At 38.7% G+C, this 20734-nt stretch overlaps 1 protein-coding gene across 5 annotated transcripts; it reads right to left on the minus strand.

Moving 5' to 3' along the window:
- Positions 1-702: 702 nt before the first annotated feature.
- Positions 703-19249, minus strand: hipk1b (homeodomain interacting protein kinase 1b). Of its 5 annotated transcripts, none has more exons than XM_052101432.1 (17): positions 18938-19249; positions 15056-15698; positions 14058-14431; positions 13031-13154; positions 12635-12754; positions 12449-12535; positions 12170-12354; positions 11895-12045; positions 11586-11772; positions 10635-10753; positions 10214-10348; positions 7708-7862; positions 6432-6575; positions 6168-6308; positions 4138-4349; positions 2544-2668; positions 703-2367 (listed from the first exon to the last, which is right to left on the minus strand). In XM_052101432.1, the coding sequence occupies exons 2-17, from the start codon at positions 15674-15676 to the stop codon at positions 1951-1953; spliced, it is 3297 nt and encodes a 1098-aa protein (XP_051957392.1). In that variant the 5' UTR covers positions 15677-15698; positions 18938-19249; the 3' UTR covers positions 703-1950. The 5 variants fall into 5 exon arrangements, with proteins under 5 accessions (XP_051957392.1, XP_051957391.1, XP_051957390.1 ...); XM_052101431.1 differs by having other exon boundaries at positions 7708-7859; positions 15056-15747; XM_052101430.1 differs by having other exon boundaries at positions 15056-15747.
- Between the last annotated feature and the right edge of the window lie 1485 nt (positions 19250-20734).

Raw genomic sequence — 20734 nt, forward strand, 5'->3', positions numbered from 1 at the left:
ATTTCTATCTACAAAATAAGGCAGATATATATCGATAATCATCGCGTGAAAAAGTCACCGATACCAAGCCTAATATTTATATCAGAATATTAAACGTAAAATATATTGGTTCAGTACAAAATAAACAACCTTAAATCAATATTTGAATATATGTAATTTTTTATAGATGACAATATTGGCAATGCTAAACGCGATTGTACACAGTCTTGTACCTTTATTGTTTTGTCCGATTTTTAAATACTTTTTTTTGTTGTTGCTTCAAATCAAAGTTAGTCAAGTTGTGATTCACCTCGGTGCTGGTTGGTTTGGTTCATGGCTTAGAACTCGTTTATTAAATATTTTATGAAATGCCTATGGAAAAAAGATTAACGGGGAACATACTTCCTGAAAAGGTGGGCGGGTACGGTTGCGTTCTATTGGACACTTTCATTCGTGGATTAATCATTACAATGCTACATTTTTGTTAGGACAGTTGTCCTTAGCTGTCTTGAACAAAATGACTCCTAATAAATTAATTAAAAAAACCTTATAGGGAACGTCACCTATAGAAATATCAGTTAACAAGCCTTTTACTGCATTTATCTGAAAAGGTGTGAATCCCCAGAGAGATGGCAAAATGTTACTTCGCGTGAGATTAAACTGCAATTCTGTTCAAATTAGTTAGTGAGCTGAACTTAAAAATATTCAAGGAGATGCAAGTTGTTTTTTGAGTTGTGTTTATTTGATGGCATTACAATGGGTTTTTCTGTTGTTTTGACATTACAAAAAGTTTATAGTACTTTCTCGTTGATGCTAAATGATTTCTGAACTCAAAAACACTGCCAACACATGATCAGGTGAATGTCAAGGCACATCATGTTATTGAGACTAAAACATGAAAGACCATGGAGGTCAGATCACAGTGTCATTTTGAGCAGAATTTCAAAGATCCATTCAGAGATCACATTATGTCAACTGCCCCTCATTGATACCACAGCTGTCATCCAAATATCCAAGATCGAAATGTTACTGAAAATCATCGACCTGTTGTTATGGACAGTTCATTTTTGGTGTACTCTAGTTTGAAAAGCAGACTACTCTTAAATGCTGCACACAAACCACACAAGCAGAATTTCAGAAAATCGAGTGTGCAATTATGATTTCCTAGGAGAGTTATTGACTATAGCAACACAAAACATCACATTTTTACTGGCTTTGAAATCCCAGCTCTTCAGGTATATATCTATCCCCCTTTCTTCGTTGGGAATTTATGGATTTTAACACGATTAAACAATTCTAGCGCAAACAAATCAGGAAAATGGTGTAACTCCTTATTTCCGTCAATATTCCCCAGAACATACACTCTACATTTCTACCAGGCCTTTGATTTAACTAACATATATTTCTAACTTAAATAACAATACAATGAGGGCACAGTACACATTTTTTTTTTCCTTTTCACATCTCTTTGTCAAGACTTGACCATCCAGTAAAGTGGTTGAAATCCAGTCAGCTTCACAATCAAACTTAATTTAAAATAGAAGAGATCCTACAACAGCAACAACAAAAAACCCCACAACATTGAATCTAAAAACAAATCGGAGTATAAAACAGGTTAAAGGATTAGTGTAAGGATTTTAGTTGAACAGACAATATACTAGATCACAATCCCTGTTCCTTTATGTCAGCATTATTTTGCTATTGCTTACAAATTAAAAACACATCAGCGTTCCTTGAGCTAAGAAAATAAATGGAGCTAACCATACACTGGACTTATCAGTATACAGATGCAACTTAAAAATTGCAAAATATAATAGTTCTGAATTATAACATTAAAAAAAAAAAACAACAACATTCTAAAACAGTTAACATAAATAGGATAAAAGCTAAAACCAGTTGCAGCAGTTGATGGCAGGTCTATCGGTCGTCAAATTTGAAGACGTGGTCCTACGTGACATCATTCTTTGTGTCTCATATGTATGGATACTGAGTGATCCTTCTAGGGCTGAGCTGATAGCTGTTATACGCCCCGCTTCCTCTAGTGGTGCTGGTGCTCGTGCTTACATATGGATGGGCAGGGTAATGTTGCTGGTAGTGGGTGGAGAGTCCGTGGACCACGCCCCCTATGGAGTCCTTTGGGATAAGACTGGCTGCATAGTGACTAGTGGGTGGGATGTGTATGGAGGGGGAGGAGCCCTGGACGAGTAGGTGCTCTATGTGGGAGGCAGAGCCAAGGGTCCCAGGGACAGGATATGTGTAAAGGCTGGGGGTGCTGGTGAACGAGGGCACCTCCTGGAGACAGTAATGGGAGGACGCAGGTGGGTACGTGTGCTGTCGACGCAGGGAGGACGAGCCGCTGGTTGTTTCTTGGGATGAGGAGACAGTGGTCTGAAACAAGAAACAGGATATTCAGACGTGTTCTTTCTGACACATTGCTCATGGGTGAATCTCAAAGACAGACAGACAGATAGATAGATAGATATTCCTAAACCAAAATTATGGCAAAAATGATTGGTTTACTTTTGACTTTCCTATCTGTTGAATTTTGAGAATAAGGCAGTCACCTGACTGAGGTTGAGCGGTTGAGATCTGCTGGGCTCCTGTTGGTAGTCAGTGACACTCTCCCCCGAGTTGCTGAGCTGTCTTGTGGCAGCTCTCTTAGGCTTTATGTAGTAATTTTGAGGAAGGGCTAGAAAAGCGCAGAAAACAAGTGTTTAATTTATACATTAGTTATATTAGTGATGCACCAAACTGAAAATTCTTGGCCTAAAGTAAAACCGAAAATTGTAGACACACAGGGCCAAAAACAGAAAAATCTATAATATAACATTACTTATTATAATGCAATATATGTATTATAAATAATGATTTTTCAAAGTGATTACATCTACCATAAATTTATGCTCAAACTACTTTTAAAATATTGGATGGCAAAATGTTCAGCTTTATTGCCAAGTATGCTTTACACATTCAAGGAATTTGTCTTGGTGACAGGAGCTTCCAGTGCACAACAATACAAAAGCAGCAAAATATGGCAAATAGAAGCACACCTTTACTCTACAAAGTGCTAATAAAAGTGCTTAAAAATACACAAAAAGACAAATGCATATTTTCCATTTCTAATAGTTTCCTTGTATCGGTCTATCATTCATGTTGTCTATTGCAGTGAGTGGGGAAAATAAACTGTTTCGTGACAAGTGCAGCTTATAGTTACTTATGAAAAGCTCAAAATTGTGGGTATGCGTGAGACCACAATTGTCGGATCTCGAGTGGCTCGTATTGGACTCTTCCGGGTGTTTGACACCAGTCAACTGATGTAAAGTGGCTTAAACAGTAGATGGGGATTTTCGAGCACTGCGTTTAGTGTTTTGCCATACAAAACAGCATCCCAGCCTTGGCACAAAGACGGGAAACGCTCTTTATTAACGTACTTATAACCAAGAGAGCGATCGCCTTCACACGTCTGGGGATGTGGATTTGCAACTAAAATACACAAATACAAACTGCAGAATTTCATTGAATTCTTTTATACTGTTGCACTTCATGTGGATTTCTCTGTGATAGTCACGCAACATAAATATGCACAGGTGCGCATGCCTCCGCTGTTAGAACAACCTTTTTTTATAATCAATATATCATATATCAGCCACTGTTTACATGTTTAAATGTAATTTGAAAAAGTTATTTTCACCCAAACGCTGCATTTTCTTTGTCAGTATTTTATACTGGATAATAAAGCAACAGTTTCGGTTTAAATTTTCAGGTGAAGATTTTCTGGCTTTTCCCCCCCTCTTTCAGCAAAAAAACGAAAACCAGTCAAATGTTTAGACACACTGACTTGACAACATTTATGTTCCCTGTTATCTTAAACTTAAAGGCAAATGCTTCACAATTTTTAATTACTTTGAAGATAAATATAAATTGTGTCTTTTTTTTTATTGTTGCCAACAAGTGGCCAGCATACAGGGGAACTATTTCAATAAGTTTTTAAAAGCATCCCAGTATGCACCTCATGAAGTTTGCTGAGAGAATGCCTAGAATGTACAGAGCTGTATTCTATGGAAGCTCCTTTTTTAAATCCTAAAATGTGGTAAATATTAATAATAGACAGACTTGTCATGCTGTCATTTTGTCAACAGCACCACAGCTAGTACTCACCTATGGCCAATGGGACTTTGGCCGATTCAGAGCTTTCTCCGAGCTGTGTTTTCACAGATGGAGCCACCACTGCCAGGGATTTAGCCAGACGTGAGTTCTGGACCCCCATGTGACTTTTCTGGATCTTGGGAGTCAAAGGACTGGCAGTGGAGGAGTCTGAATCATGGACTGTCACACAGCTGATCACATTAGTTCTCTGGCTGGGGCCACAGCTACAAAAAAAAAAATATCACATAAAGCTGTTATTTTAAAGATTGCTTCAGAATGGTGCATTTCTGCTAACCCAACAGTAAAGAAAATTAGATGGAACAACTTTGTGCAAGAATACATCTCGCCATTGTGACAAATTACGGCTTTTTGTAGAATAACAGTACCATATTACTGGTACTATGCAAATGTCCTTGATTTTGTCACAATTTTCCCAAAACTAAACATTTGCATTTCCAAGATGAAAAATGGACACCACTTGTTGAATTAAACATGCAACATGAGGTCAAGTTACAATGTTGCATACTGCTACAACCCCAATTCTGAAAAAGTTGGGACAGTATGACAAATGCTAATAAAAACAAAAAGGAGTTATTTGTAAATTACATTCACCCTCTGTTATATTGAAAGCATTACATCTACACATTATATGACCTTGTGAATTTCATTGCTTTTTGAAATTGTCCAATAATGTCAAATCTGATGACTGCAACACTGCGGCAGCCCACCAGTCTAATTTGTCCCACCACAGTTTCATAATGAACCAAAAATATTTGTATACTTCTCATAACAACAAAAATCTCTAACGTTGTGTTTTGTGCCGTTACTTCAGTCAAGCATCTCTCACTCCCAGTCAGTCAGTTTTGAAGGGGCAAGTGAAAGAGAATTTTACTTTCCCGACCGGACATGTAGACTGATTCAATAACATCAATAACAAAAAAATAACCAGCTAGATTTGTGATAGCCTAGGCCTGTGTACACTTATAAGAAAGTTAATATTCTTATTCTGCTGTTGAAAAGTAATCAAGAGCAAGTAATTTTATAATTCACAAAAGCGATCTATTAACAGCTGCGCCCTGTTTGATTGACAAGCGGCGTATGTGTGCTGAACATGCTCGCATTAATGTGTGCCTGAAAGATCAAATACATTGCAAACTTCTGCCAAAATCCCTGTCTTGGTGAGGTATTCATGTAAACACAGAGAGCGATGTCTAAAGTGAACAAGTATACAGCAGAGAAAAAGCAGATTTGTATTAAAATGTCGGATTTGCAAGTAGAAATGCAAGCTAATATACCTGCTGCTGTCTAGTGTGTCATAATAATAATCAAACAACCATAACAAGAAAATGAGAAAACACTCACTGCTCTTGACTGAATAACTTTAGTAGCTTTAAAATGTATTAATATACTATAATCATACAGTGAAGACCAGTAGTAGTTTTATGTTGCATTTCATTCTGAATGTTTCCTTGAATACTTGATATCCTACTGCTATTTTCAAATGTATGCTCTTGTCGATTTTGTGTTTTGACCATTTGTGAACTGCGTTAAACTCTCGTTTTATGCTTTTTGGGTGTGACTTTTTTCCGTGTCATCACCATTCATATCTATAAAACCAATGTGTTTTTGATTAAATTACTAAAGCACAAAATTGTTTACAAGAGCACAAAGTTCTTCATAGATCTAGCCTCTTAATTTTGCTTTCAATGTACACCATATCGATGCATTTGATTCAAAACAAAAATGTCCCTGGACCCCTCTATAGGGTACGAGGTCCACCCACCACAGTCTTACAAAACCCTATGGGAAACACTGCTCCTTTGTTTTTATTAGCATTTTTCATACTGTCCCAACGTTTTTGTAATTGGGGTTGTATTTGAAACATGTATCATTGCATAATGCATACTACTTTAAATATTTAGTAGGTAGCATACAGAGTACACCGCACAGTATGCAGTAAACAGAACACTAGTATTCCAACTGCTATTAAGAAGCAGCAGAAAATAAATGCATGCAATGTTCTGTGACAACATGGAGCTTACCTAACAGGGTGGAACTTCCGTTCATCCTCCTCATCTGAGTCACTGTGTATGGTGATGACACTGACAGCAGGGCTGGGAGTGTCAGAGATAATGATGGGCTGAATGATGGCAGCACTGTACAATTGGGAGCCCACCAAAGCACTGATAAGAAATGGTCAAAGGGTAAAATTAAGATTTTTTCCCCACATTCTTCAAAGTGAAAAAATAAATAAATACTGTCATTATTCACAAAACGTTGCAGTGTTAAAGTAAACGGTTAAATACCTGCTACCACAGACCCTGCTCCTCTTGTTCTGGGATCGGGAGACTGCAGATGTTCCTCGACTAAGGGTCTGAGTGGAACCTAGGCCGCCCAGTATGTGTGGGTTCTGCTGGAGTACACCATTGTGTTGACTGCTTTGGGATGCCCTGCAGGAGAAACCAACGAGGTCTTTTATACATGTATTGCGTAGCAGGGTTATTGTAGTTTTACATGTTTAAATTTAGTTCATTTAATTTAAGTCTTATTTTCGTTAGTTTTTTCAGTATATCTATTTTTAAATGTTAATGCATTAATGGATTTAATTTCAATATGTTTAAAGGGATAGTTAACCCAAAAATTGTAATTCTCTTATCATTTAGTTACCCTCATGCCAACCCAGATGTGTATGCCTTACTTTCTTCTGCTGAACACAAACTAAGATTTTTAGAAGAATATCTCCTCTCTGTAGGTCCATACAATGCAAGTGAATAGTGACCAGAACTTTGAAGGTCCAAACACAGCATAAAATTAATCCAAAAGTCTTCAGTGGTTAAATCCATATCTTCCGAAGCTGTATGATAGGTGTGGGTGAGAAACAGATCAACATTTAAGTCCTTTTTTTACAATAAATTCTCCTCCCTGTCCAGTAAGTGGCAATATGCACGAAGAATGCGAATCACCAAAAACAATAGAAGAATGTGGAAATATTTATTTTATTTATAGTAAAAAAGGAAGTCAAAATTGAGCTTTATCTCACCCACACCTATCATACAGCTTCTGAAGATATAGATTTAACCCCAGGAGTCTTATGTATTACTTTTATGCTGCCTTTATGTGCTTTTTGGACCTTCAAAGTTCTGGCCACCATTTACTTGAATTGTATGGACCAGCAGAGTGGAGATTTTCTTCTAAAAATCATTGTGTTCTGCAGAAGCAACAAAGTCATACACATCTGGAAAGACATGATGGTGAGTAAATGATGAGATAATTTGAATTTTTGGGTGAAAGTTCCCGTTAATGCCATTCAATTTCTAGTGTTAACGCTATCTAGTGGTTGTAAAAGGTTGGAAAGGCTTAACATTTTTACATATATACTACTATGTACCAAAAACTAAAATGTGGTCAGTTGAACTTATTTTAGTTAGTTTAGAAGTCATGAAAATGTATTTTAGTTTAGTTGCATTTTCTCCAGTTATGTTAGTTTAGATTTTTTATTTCGGTTAACGAAAATGTTTTTACTTTGTTTTTATTAACAATAGTAACACTGTTGTGTGGATGATTTATTGAAAAGTAAGTTACCTCCAGCGTGATGTTTGCTGTGTCGAGCTTTCAGACAGAAGGGCCTCCAAAGGTGATTCAGTCACTACAGACTGGTGACTGGAGTTGTGGATTATACCAGGTACCTGTTGCCACGCAGAGGGTATGAGGATCTGTTGGGTGCCTGGCCAGGCCTGCTGGAAGATCACAGAATATCTGCCTTAGTCACACTGGCTCTAAATGTGTCATTTTACATAAACAAATCACATAATGTGTCCCACTGATTGGCATTTCAAAACTGTTATGACCAAACTTGCACCACACAACGTGTGACAAATGCATTGATGGTAAATGGCCATTTATTTCTAAATGTGAACATCTACTGTGTAATGCCAAGATGTTGCAGAACATGCTGATAGACACAGGCAGTGTGACTATACTGCACACAATTAAACTGAACAACAAACAGAAAAAAAAGAAATAAATGCACAAAAGAATTCAACAATTCTCTCCCGGAGAGGCAGCTTCTAGCTTCAGATGTAGCACAGCCATTTGATAAAAATTTCAAAGCCAAGACAAGCACGGCATGCAACAAATAAAATAAAAATCATACACAAGCATTAAAATTGAGAGAAGGGAGTGAAGAGTAGTCCGGCAACCTGCTGGGAAGAATAATGGCTGTTAAATTGTCAAGAAAACAAAGTGTTTCCACATAGAGCATCTGCCATGCCAGTATGGACAGCACTAGTGTACCTGCGGACAGACATGGCAATGAGAGGGAGAAGAACATGACTGCAAGAGTTTTAGAGCTGTGGACAAGGTCAGTCTCCTCCCCTGCAAGATGAAGGCCCAAACAGATGGTGAGGCTGGGAGGGAGGGAAGGCTGGGAGGTCAGAGAAGGGGAAAAATATACATCAAACAACAAGAAGCTGCAAGCAAAGCACAGAAGAGACAGCACATGCCTCCCATGCCTGTAGCAGACCTGCACTGAGAGAGAATGATGGGGGAGGGGATAAGAGATCAGAAACACAGAGACTACGTTTACATGGAAACCAGAAAGCGGATTATTGTAAAGTGGTGTTCCTGTTTCCATGACTGTATATGCGGCTCGGTCAGTAAAGCAGCTTTCTTCACAGAAACATAATTTCTCCAACATGCTTGGGTAAATAACAAACATGGCATCGGAGGAAGACTCCACTATTTTATTTTCAGTTGTTTCACTTAAAGTTGTATGCTGTGTTTATTTTCGTTAACTTTCTATCGTCACCTGCAGCGGAATTGCGCAGCAATAGTGGGGTTTCCCTTTACATAAAACTCTGGGATTCCCCCAGTACATAAACACGAAGGTGAGGGATAGTCGATATTTTACATTGGTGTGTATAAATGGGAATAATTTATAGTACATACACTTTTCCTATTGTACTCCCAGAAATGTTGAATTCTTTTTGACTTGTTGTTGGGCTCCATCTTATGACATTTGTTACTGAAACGTTTTTTACATGACCATTTAATCCACGTTCTCCGGGAGAAACCCACGTGTGTTAAACCGCTTTCTTTTAATCCCTTAAGCGGTGTAAGGAAATCACTGTTCTTGTTTACAAGACATTTCAGAATGCAGCTTTCTGCAAAAACCCTGGAATAAACAGTTTTCTTAAGTGCATGTAAACATGGTCAGAGAGATAAGATAGAAAGAAATACATTTATTACAACGACAGAATGAGAAATAAAAATCAGAAAGAAAGATTTTCTATATTTCAATTATTTTCCTATAAAAGCTGCATGTAACCGGCAAAATTTTAAATCTTGTTGAAGCGTAGAAGTTGAAAGACAGGTGATTAGGTAGTCACTCGGTATTGGAACGCACTTGAATGCATGACTGCAAGCGTAATGCGGTCATGTGATCACTTGATTTCGACCACCTTTGAATGTGGTTGAAGTGTTTTTGACTCTTTACACCCATCACTAGTGTTGTCCCATTTCAAACTAATCACCCAAAATGCACCTTTATACCATGTAAACTGGGCAAGAGAGATCAGATAGAAAGGGATATCAAAGAAAAAGAAAGAGATAACAGAAAAGGTAAGATGCATTTATGGACATACATTATGAGACTTTTGGAAAAAACCATGGCACACTGTGGGACATTATGCCTGACTATATAAACACAAATCATAGTCAAGACTCCAGCCCCAATTGTCGTGATTGACAATGCAGACTGGGTGTTTAACATCTTCCGGCTGTCTTGGTAGCAGTCACACTGTACGATTTGACGCAAAATTTCTGATGCAGCCAGAAATTTGTCATAGGCTAAGATTCTTCGCAATTCAATTCATTGTTTGTCAGTGAACATGTCACACCAAGCAATCAAAGACTAACGATTATGCCCAATGTCTCTCAGATGGCAAAATTGTGGCCAAAAATTGTATAGTGTTAACCAGCTAAAGTAGGATTTGGGAGAGAATGAGGGAGGGGAAGAGGAAACAGGGTGGAGAAGGGAAATGACAAATGATTATGTTAGTGGTAGAGCACTGGGTGGGTCTCTCTTTACCAGCACTGTGGCTGTCTGCTCCAGTAGGGCAGGCCTTCCTGCCCCACAGCCCAGTGCCAGGGGTAGCGGGTACTGGGATGCCACTCCCGCTGTGTGGGGGTGTAGCGTGGCCACCATCAGAGGCGTGCAGGAGCCCTAAGGAGGAGGGGCACCATGGAGGGAAAAGGAGCAAAAAGCATGGAAAGATTAGACAAAAGGTCAGACTCAGGTCAGGTGTACAAGGCTGTGATCTCATGCGCCATAAACCGGCACCTGCCAGTTGCGGAACAAGTGTGGTCCATGCAGACTTTAAGATTTGACGTTCCTTCACTCTTCAACTCAATCCGACTAATTTTCAAATCATCAGATTGCAGCAATAACATTTTCAGAGTAAGACAATATCCCATCATATCCATTTCATAGCATGTGATGAAGGTCTTACCTGTGTTAGCATGCTCGGTTGAATCTGAAGAGGTTGTGTGGACTGGTTCTGCTGGACAACAGGAACTCCATTCTCCATTCTGACAGGATAGCTAGATGTTTTACTCGATGATGGAAGCCCTTAAGGACAAAAAAAACATCACATTGAGTAGGATGTTAATTGGAGGTCAACCATTACCATCTTAATCCTTATATGTTGTTCCCATCAAAACTGATTAACTTTTTTGAGCAAGCAAACAAACACGCGCGCACGCACACACACGCGCACGCACACACACGCGCGCACACACACACGTGTCTTGAGTGCATCGTCTTTCCATGTACACTGAGGAATATTTCAAGATCTACTTTTCATATTATGTTGTGGCTCGTTTTAATAGGGATAGTCTGCTGTAAGTTACAATGTGTCATTGTCTATGTTTTATATATATATATATATGTTTCAGGAAGTAACAAGAAAAAAAACATGACAGAGACACTCCTGTTTATTATATTTACGCATGTCAGTGAGAATTGTATACACTAACAAACAGTGCAGTTTGGCCTCCGAGTGAAACAAATTTGCTCATATATTTTTGGAAAAGTCTCAATTTGTAAAAATGCAATAACACAAATTTACATAAATAAACATAACAAATTTGCATATTATGAGAACAAATTCATAAGTGGTTATTAATTTATTACATAATTATGAATGATTATAATTATTTGTGAGTGTAAGAGGTCGCTTGAAATATTTCCATCATTTACCAAATTTAAAAAATATAATTACAAATGTTGTCCATCATTTGACAAATAAAAAACAAGAATGATTAACAACAATTTTTAGCAGCTTCACTCTCTTTCCCTGTGCATGCAGTGGAGAAATTAAAATTTCTGGATATTTCCAGGTCTTCCATGACTGTGGAAACACTGTGACTAGGAAAAATGAATGAATAATGCTCCATCTTACCTTGGATAGTGGTTGGTGGGCAAACGATGAGGGTCTGCTGGAAAGGTTCTGTCTGAGCGCACAGTTGAGTGGGACGCGTCTGTAGTGGAATGCTGGGTTGGGTCAGACCAGGGATGTTTATGGTAGCCTGCTGGTACAGCGCTGGCTGGTAATTAAGAAGAGGTACAGCTCCACCAGCCGATGGAACCTGAGGAGCATAAAGAAAATGTATTTGTAAGACATGGGGCTAGTATCAGTCTCTTAATCATCTTTGCATTTTATAATTTCATCCAGAATCATTTAGCCAGCTAATATATAGTTTTCCCTCACCTGGCTGTGCTGGTTGAGTTGGCTGCTGAAAGTCACAGTCAGATTTCCTGCTGTTCCAGGAACAGCATTAGCAGCAAACAGGGCCTTCCCACTATCATAGTTATTGTTTCTTCTCTTGCAGATATCCATGTTCTGGAAGCACGACTTCACACTGTAACATGAATCATCATGAATCATACATATATTCCCAAAAAGAAATCAGTGCTTAAAGAACCTATTCATCTTTCTCATGAATCCAACCATTCATGTTGTCTTTACAAAAATGTGTGACTTACTGCGAGCTGTGTGGGAAGTTCAGCAAGTGGCTCATTGTCACAAACGGGTGTGCCAGGGTCTTTGTGGGTGTGATTCTTTTATCAGCGTCCAGCCTCAACATCCTCTTCAGCAGGTCAATCAGTTCCCGTCGGTCTGCCTTCTCCGCCAACAAATCCGCCCCTTCTAAGTGACTGGGCAGATTGACCTGGAAGCAAATCAGTGCAATGGAAAGGAAGTAAAATACGGTCAATCAGATGATCTACTGCTTTCTATTTCCACACACTTTTATTTCTATGTACCTGCATCATGTCATCTAAACAGTTGAAGATGTACTTTCTGGCTTCTTTGGACTTGATGCCCATTTCAGCTTCATGCTCAGATGGAGTCTAGTGAAACGAAAAGAGATGAATCCATTAGCAACAAATACTTGCATCACTTTCTTTTACTTTAATAGCTAAACACTTGATCCTTTGGTTGATAGTGACCTTTAACCTCCACAACGGATAGCTGGAGTCTGGTCCTCTGTTGAAGAAGCGGCTGGTCTTTGTACCAGCGCTCAATAGATACTCCGGAGGCAAACCCTGTGTCTGAGAAATGTACCGAATCTAGAATGGGTAAAAAAAAAAAAAAAAAGGAAGGTTCAGTTGTGTACAGTCAGTTGGTGGGGATAGAGTGGGTACAGTCAGCTGGTCATTAAATCACACAATAAACGACGACGGCTGATCTGGACCCTGTCGAATTGATACCAGAGACTGCCTGGCACAACAGTCAATTATAAAGTTTAGCAGATATTAAACAAACTTATTTACCTTCAGAATGCAAGATTGACCTATCAGAATCAAGTATTACACCGAGTTGTGTAATAAAATTATTTATGTGACCTGGTCATATTCCGAAGCTCCTGGATACAAAGGCCAACCCAAAAAGAGTTCTGCGATGACACAACCCAGCGACCACATGTCAATGGCTTCACAGAATGGCAGACCCAGGATGATCTCAGGAGCTCTGAAAATACAAAAGATACACCTTTGTGAACCATTCCAATAGCATACGGATCAGCATAAAATGTATTTCTCTTTTATAAACAGTTTTTTACTTACTCTTTAATTAATCAGGCAATAAAGGGATTATTACATCATAATCTCATTATTGTGGAATTTAAAGGGACAGTTCAACCAAAAAGGAGAATTCTCTCATCATTTACTCACTATCATGCCATCACAGATGTGCTTAACTTTTTTCCTCTGCAGAACACAAAGATTTTTAGAAGACCATTTACGATGGTCCACACAAAGCAAGAAAATGGGGTCCAAAACTTCAAAGCTCCAAAAAGCATATAAAAGGTGGCATAAAATTAATAAATTAAGTGATCCAATCGTTTTTGGGTGAGAACAGACCAAAATGCAACTCCTTTTTCACTTTACTTCTTAACATTGTAGTCTCTAGACAATCATTATTTCAAGCTCGATTACACTTCCTAGTGTTTGACACATGCGCAGAGCTCTAGATGGTGCTAGTAAGAGTAATCGAGCTTGAAATAATGATTGTGTCTACAGAATGCAATGTTAAGATATAAAGTGAAAAAGGAGTTACATTTTGGTCTGTTCTTAACCAAAACCGATTGGATCGCTTCAGAGATCACTTTGAAGCTCCAAAAATCACATAGAGGTAGCATAAAAGTTTTGGACCTAATTCACTTGCTTTGAATGGACCTACATATATATTTTCTTCTAAAAATCTTCTTTTGTGTTCTGCAGAAAGAAAAGAAAGTCATACACATCTGGGATGGCATAAGGGTGAGTAAATGAGAGAATTTTCATTTTTAGGTGAAAAATTATTCCCTTAATCCCTCCTGGGGGCAAATACGCGATCTCATTACATTATAGATCACTGATCATTTTTCCTCACCTATAGTAGCGAGACTGGAGGTAAGTAGAGCAGACAGCTTTAGAGACGTGACTGGCCGATCCAAAGTCAATGACCTTCACCCTATAGGGCTGTCTGATAGGGTCCACCAGCATAATGTTCTCAGGCTTTAGGTCAGCATGAATAAGCCCCAGGCTCTTGAGCTTCATCAGGGCCGTGGCCACCTGCTGCAGGATGGGACGGATGTGACGCAGGGGCAGTGGGCTGAACTTGCTGTGCTTTAGGAAGTCATACAGGTTCTGCTCCAGCATCTCAAACACCAAGCATGTGTGGCCCTTGTGCTGGAAACACTCGTAAGAGCGAACGAAGTTGAACTCGTCAGCATTTTCCGCACTGAGTCGGTTCAATATGCTCACCTGAAAAAGGTATTGACTAGGTTAGCTTGAGCGGGTAAATGGGCAGAGTCACATTTAATTTCTTAAAAGTCAGAATTTCCAACTTGTAAAGTGTAATAGAACTTCCAACTGGGAAACTCTTGCGGAATTATGGCGTAACATTTACATGGCTGCACCCAGGGATGTATACTGTTAATAATAACAACCATCTAACTTTTAAGCAAATAAAGACTTCAGGCAACTTTCCTACATTACATGAAGATACAATCTGTTTGCAAATACAGGGGTGTCAAACATGGTAATAAATGAACACCTGCTAAACAAATGCTAGCACTGTAAATTATTCTCTGCAATTTGCTCTACAAATGCTAACATGGCAACATCTTTCTTAATATGTTATTGTCCAAGCGTCGGGCAATGGAACGCAATTATGTTCAGAAGTCAGAGATGTCAAGCAGCAATGTTCCACATCTAACTTTCAATGGAACACTGCATTCATTAGGCTACATTATAGAGTAAAAGGAAATAGAACATGGCAACTACAGTTTTCTAAATAAAATTGATAATGCAAGCACAATCTTGACAACTGAGGGTAAATAATAAAGCCAAGGTTGCAAAATATGAACCCATTGCATTATAACCTACCTCAATCTGTCCCTGACGTGCATATGAAGGATGGTTCTTCAAAATTTTTATGGCCACAATCTCACTGGTGCCTCTTTTCCAGCACTTGGCCACCTGCCCGAATGTTCCCCGACCGAGAAACTCAAGAACTTCATAGCTGTTGGAAACGGAGCATAGGATCTCGTGTTGGACCAGCTGGTAGTCCCCCTCCCCATTGGAACTGCTGCTCTTGGTGGTGGGTGCAGAGTGGGGGATGGACTGGGCTGTAGTTCCAGCTCCTCCTGTGCGGGCGGAGAAGGCAGGCGCAGAGAGCTCCTCCAGAATCTGAACGCTGCCGCTACCGCTGCCCCCACCTCCGGAACTCTCCACCTCCTCGTTCTTCCGCTTCACGCCATACCTGTGTGTGCGGGTGGAGTGGGATTCCAAGTGGTGGTTGTTGTGGGAGGCTTTTCGGCTGGAACCACGCGCGAGGCTCCCAGTGCTATCTGCTGCACGGACCACCACCTGCCCCCGAGACGCAGGGGGAAAGACCAGGCCGGAGTTGCCAAAAGGGAGGCCCGCTGCGGGGTTGAAGCTGTACGCCTGGCCCACGGAACTGTACGCTTCATTGGAAGCATCCCAAGCACAGCTCTCCACTTTCATTTTTTTCACCCTGCAGAAGGCACTGGAAGACACAGATGGAGGAGAGAATACCTGCAGCTGCGAAGCCATGCCTGTGTATATATTAAATGAATAAAATGTGACACTAAAATACAAAGAGAGCACAAACGCACTTCTAAATGTAAACACTCACATTGCTCCCAAAAATAGATTTGCCTGCAGGGCTCAATAATAAAGATGGCCCAGGGAAACGTCACTTGCTCAAATGGGCCAGAGCAGCATTGCCCCCATATTTTATGTTTCGCTGTCTCTCGTTTGGAAGGCTGCGTCCTCCGGAGGTCGCATTTGTCAGCTGCATACGTCAACTTCAAAAGCAGCCTTCGAATGCAGCCTTCTTTCACAGGAATTTGGAGGACGCATGAGGAGTATCCTTCATGGGCACTCACAACCCACAATTCTTTGCTTCAACGGAAATGTAAAAAAACCAACGCCAATTTGCCCGTAAATATGATATTCAAACGTAAGGAATGTTAATTCCCAAGTTGAAGTACCTCAGTAGACGGGTGCATAATATATTATATTTATAATTATATTAATATATAATTAAAATAAAGTATTAGACTAAAAGTACACCTGTAAAATCTATTTTATTTTTACATCATTATAACTCTACTAAATTTGACCTCATACATTCCCATCTAAAGGAACTTTGTTCCCTTCTCACTCAAAGCACTCGCACTTGTTAAAGAGTGGCGTGCTGTCATAGCAACCATGTGGCCTTCCGTTTCCATTCGTCCTATGAAGGCCGCCTCATTTAACAAGACTTTATACAGACACTCTGTATACTGCAGCCTTCAAAGGACACGACCTCCGGAGGACGCATCCTTCCAAATGAGACACAGCCTTTGTTGATCATTTGTTTTTATGCTTCGCTTAATGTTGTTTTTTGAATTCTGCTAATGTAAAATATGCCACCAAGGTAAAGCTATAAATCTGGCTAAAACAAGCCAGGAAGCATGAGTGGGATTGAAAAATTATAAACAAATCAGGAATGTTTGGCGCCAGTGTCAGAACTTAATGATTTTATTAAGGGGCAATTTTTGCCTCTGAATTTTAACTTTGAGGACTTTTTTTCTTTTGCTTGTACAGATATCTTACTAGTGATTACATTGTAAAAAAAAAAAAAAAAGGAACTGTTGATCAAACTTAAAATAAATAAAATAAAATCAACATGATGCAGTAACATTTTTTTAATTCTCTCAACAACAGTCTAATAAATTGTCCTCAGTAATATTGCTTTTAGTCAATGTGAATTTGCTTGAACTACTGATTTTTTGTCAATTTACAATATGAAAACTTTTAATTTAGTCACCATTTCACTTTTACATTAAGTTTAAGCAATATTTGCCTCTGAAGAGAGAGGCATGTCTTGCAAGGCAGTACCAACAATTGTTTGACAAGGACACACAATAGACCTCAACCCTTAACACACAAACCTCAATAACAGTGACAATCAACAAACCTCATTAAGTTAAAAGATGAGCTCCTAACATCACCACACAACAATTGATAAACAGTGGCAACAAAAAACAACAATAACAGCATAAATAAAGTCAGCAAAGAGCAAAAAATAAGCCTATAACACTAACCGTTCATTATGAATATGAATTGTGCGTTCAGACAACTCTGTTACGCTAGTTATGACGTTTGGGGGAATATTGTTGGTCTAACATGTTTTTATGTAGATATATGTTAATTCACATTTGTAGTATCTGTGACTCAAAAACACCTATAAGCAGGATAAAATGCAATTTCCTTTTTTACAATATACAGTTTTTGCAGAGGCACTTCCAATAACTAGATATTAGGCAATATCATGAAATTCATCAAAAGTTAAACCATACAAATGTACAATCATAAGGATGCCATTTTGTGCCCCCACATTATCTGCTATCAATTACATTTTTGCACCACATGCCATCATGTTCCAATAAGTGCAAGCAAGACTGGGTAGCTCACCAAATAAAGACTGTGACAACCACACCTGGAGTTGCGAGTTCGAATCCAGGGCACACTGAGTGACTCCAGCCAGGTCTCCTAAGCAACCAATTGGCCCGGTTGCTAGGGTGGATAGAGTTACGTTGGGTTAACCTGCTTGTGATCGCTATAATGTGGTTTGCTCTTGGTGGGGTGCGTTGTGAGGAAATAGCATGAAGTCTCCACAGCAACGCGCTCAACAAGTCATGCTGACTGACGTCCTCCGCCACCGGATTGAGGCGAGTCACTACGCCACCACGAGGATTTAGAGCGCATTGGGAATTGGGCATTCCAAATTCGGGAGGAAATAAAAAAATGTTTTATGGTAATAAATAAAATACAAATATATTTTTAGATTGTGTCTATCAGAAAATTTTTTGTATGGCCAGTGAATATGTACGCAGGTCTAAAAATCTAAATTTAGTCTAGTAGGCTATAATAATCCTTATTTTTAAGCCGTGGCCTGTAAATAAATACACATTCCGCCGTTCGCCAAAAGCTTAGCAGTCATGTAAATAACTTTCAGACTTTCAAATGATGTAGACATAAATAATATCGAAAGAATGGAAAATTCAGCAACAGTCAATTTGCTCATTCGTCTCAAAAATGGGTATTCGACCTTTTCTAAAAGCATTTACATAGATCCCTGTAGACCTTCCACCGTGGGTTAATAGATAAAAAAACAGCATATCGAATCCACGCATGGGAGAAATATTGTCGATTATATAGGCGCTATAGTAAATTTACAATAATTAAGCTTTATAACTACAAGTAATAGCTGGATGTTTACAGCTAGAAATCGACTCCACCCTTTTCCAGAAAACGGAGCTAAAGCGAAGCAAAAAAATAAACTATGACATTAACGAAAATATTCATTTTGTTTCGAAATCAATGTAGGCCTACAGTAATACCGCAGTCTCCGAAATTGGTTACAAAGTAGCCAATATTCAACTATCTACATACGTCATTATTTTGTAACATTGTAGCTATCATCGATCTGCTGCTTGTCAACCAATCGTTAAAGTCAGTGTTACAATGTAACATATTGAACAACTATATTAACACACTTAAGTTTACAATTGCAACTCACAAATGTAGAAAAAAGTGGAAAATCAAGAAGAGCTCAAAAACCTACCCCCCCCGGAAAATCATATTAAAACACATTACATGCCTACCCAAGAGTAATAAAACATGCTCCGTAGGTGTAAATATAATAGACGAATGTAAATTTCTATTCATATAGCCGTGATATTGATCAAATAATACCTGAGTTAGTGTATTGATCCTCGTGTCCGAGATCAGAGAAGAGCTTTAAATCCCACAGATCTGGATGTTAGGCCTTCATTGTTGAGCTGCTCCAACACAAGGGACACCGGCCCTACAGTTGAATCGAAAATAAACAGCGATCGGTACAAAAATACAGCTCCATCAGTCACTGTGAGAGGTGACCGGGCACACTGCTCATATATTCGTCGGTTTTTGAACTTCTAAAAAAAGGCCCTGATTAAAATCCAGGCTTAAGAAGGCTAGAACGGTCCCTGGAACATCCAAAGCCTGATTATCAGCTGCTTCAGTCGAGCTTCCTGTCCACGGTCGTGTCTAGAAGGGATCCCTTTTTCGGCAATCTCGCGAGATTCGTACGCGGCCTTAATTTGAAGTCGCACAGCAACGAGAAGTTGGTAAAATATTATTTTACATTGTCTGTTTTGATGATCAATTCAAGCTATAAAAGAAACATTTCACATATTAAATTCGATAAGATAAGCTCTACTTCTGCTAGCTACTTTTGGTCATGAGATGTTGTTGGTCACTGGAAAAGTAGCCTACATCATTCAGCTCCTTTGTTGAGAGTCTGATTGAGTTATCAAGCAGTAACATATTCGACCTTTTTATAAGAAGCCTTAGGTTCTAATCCACTGACATGAAACTTTATATTTTAATAAACAAATATTGCATCCACCCATCAGTGGACGTATTGAGTGGGGACACATTTGTTTTTGTTTTGTGATTCGAATGGAAAAGGGAGCAAGCTGCAGAACACAAACAAAATCTCCACAAGATTTGTTTGACATTTTCCAGTTCTAAATGAGATAACAAACTTTAAACAGCATCATTTTATTTATTATTATAAGTAGTATTTAAAAAAGTATTAATTGTGGAGACAGGAAACATGATGCAAAAAATTTGACAAAAGGAGGATTACAACACAGGTAATCCAAAAGCACATTTGCACTGTTTTTATCAAATTAAGCCATTGCTATGATACTCAAAAAGCAGTTTGACTTTCATTTCTTTGTTTCCAACAGACTATTTCAGTGCAAATAGTCGCACTGTGATAATGATAGTAATAATAATAAAAATGTTATATTATTTATATGATTAAAGTTTCTATTGCTTTCCATCATTAATACGCTGAGATACGAGCAAGAAAGCAGTTTAAGCATCTTAACAGAATGCGCATGCGCGAGAAGTTGACAAGAGAAGGATCCCTTCTAGATACGACCCCTGTCCACGAACTCGACACTGCGCATGCGCACACGGCTCTGCACGCACGAACAGAGATGAGCAATTGTGCAACTGAAGGGAAAATACCCTACTGCTTTACAAGAACATGTTTCCCCGTTGCTACTGGAAACACGTCATTGACGTTCTTAACTGTTGACGTGCGCTTCATTTCATGGAAGTCTAATGTCTGTAACAATATATTGCATAAGTAGCCTAATAATAAAACCATTAAATTGTTAAAACCATCAAAAGATAGGGCTCCTGATATTTTGGTAGAGATTGCGGTGAAACATTCTGTGAACTTCAGTGCAATCAAGGAAATCTAACATTTAGTAGAGACGAGTTAACATTTGACAAATGTCCTTAAACGATTTCCAAGTTTAAATTAGATTTAGAATCGCAGATTTCAATTGGCTATATTAGTTATCTAAAATAAAAATATATAACTCAACTTATTTTTATTTTTACTATTCTTACTAGTTTTAATTAACTTGCCATTATCTCTAAACACAAAAGTTGTAAAAATGTAAATGTCACATTTTGGAGTAACTAATAAAA

The sequence above is a fragment of the Xyrauchen texanus genome, chromosome 32 (assembly GCF_025860055.1).
Source record: "Xyrauchen texanus isolate HMW12.3.18 chromosome 32, RBS_HiC_50CHRs, whole genome shotgun sequence".
Lineage (NCBI taxonomy): Eukaryota > Metazoa > Chordata > Actinopteri > Cypriniformes > Catostomidae > Xyrauchen > Xyrauchen texanus.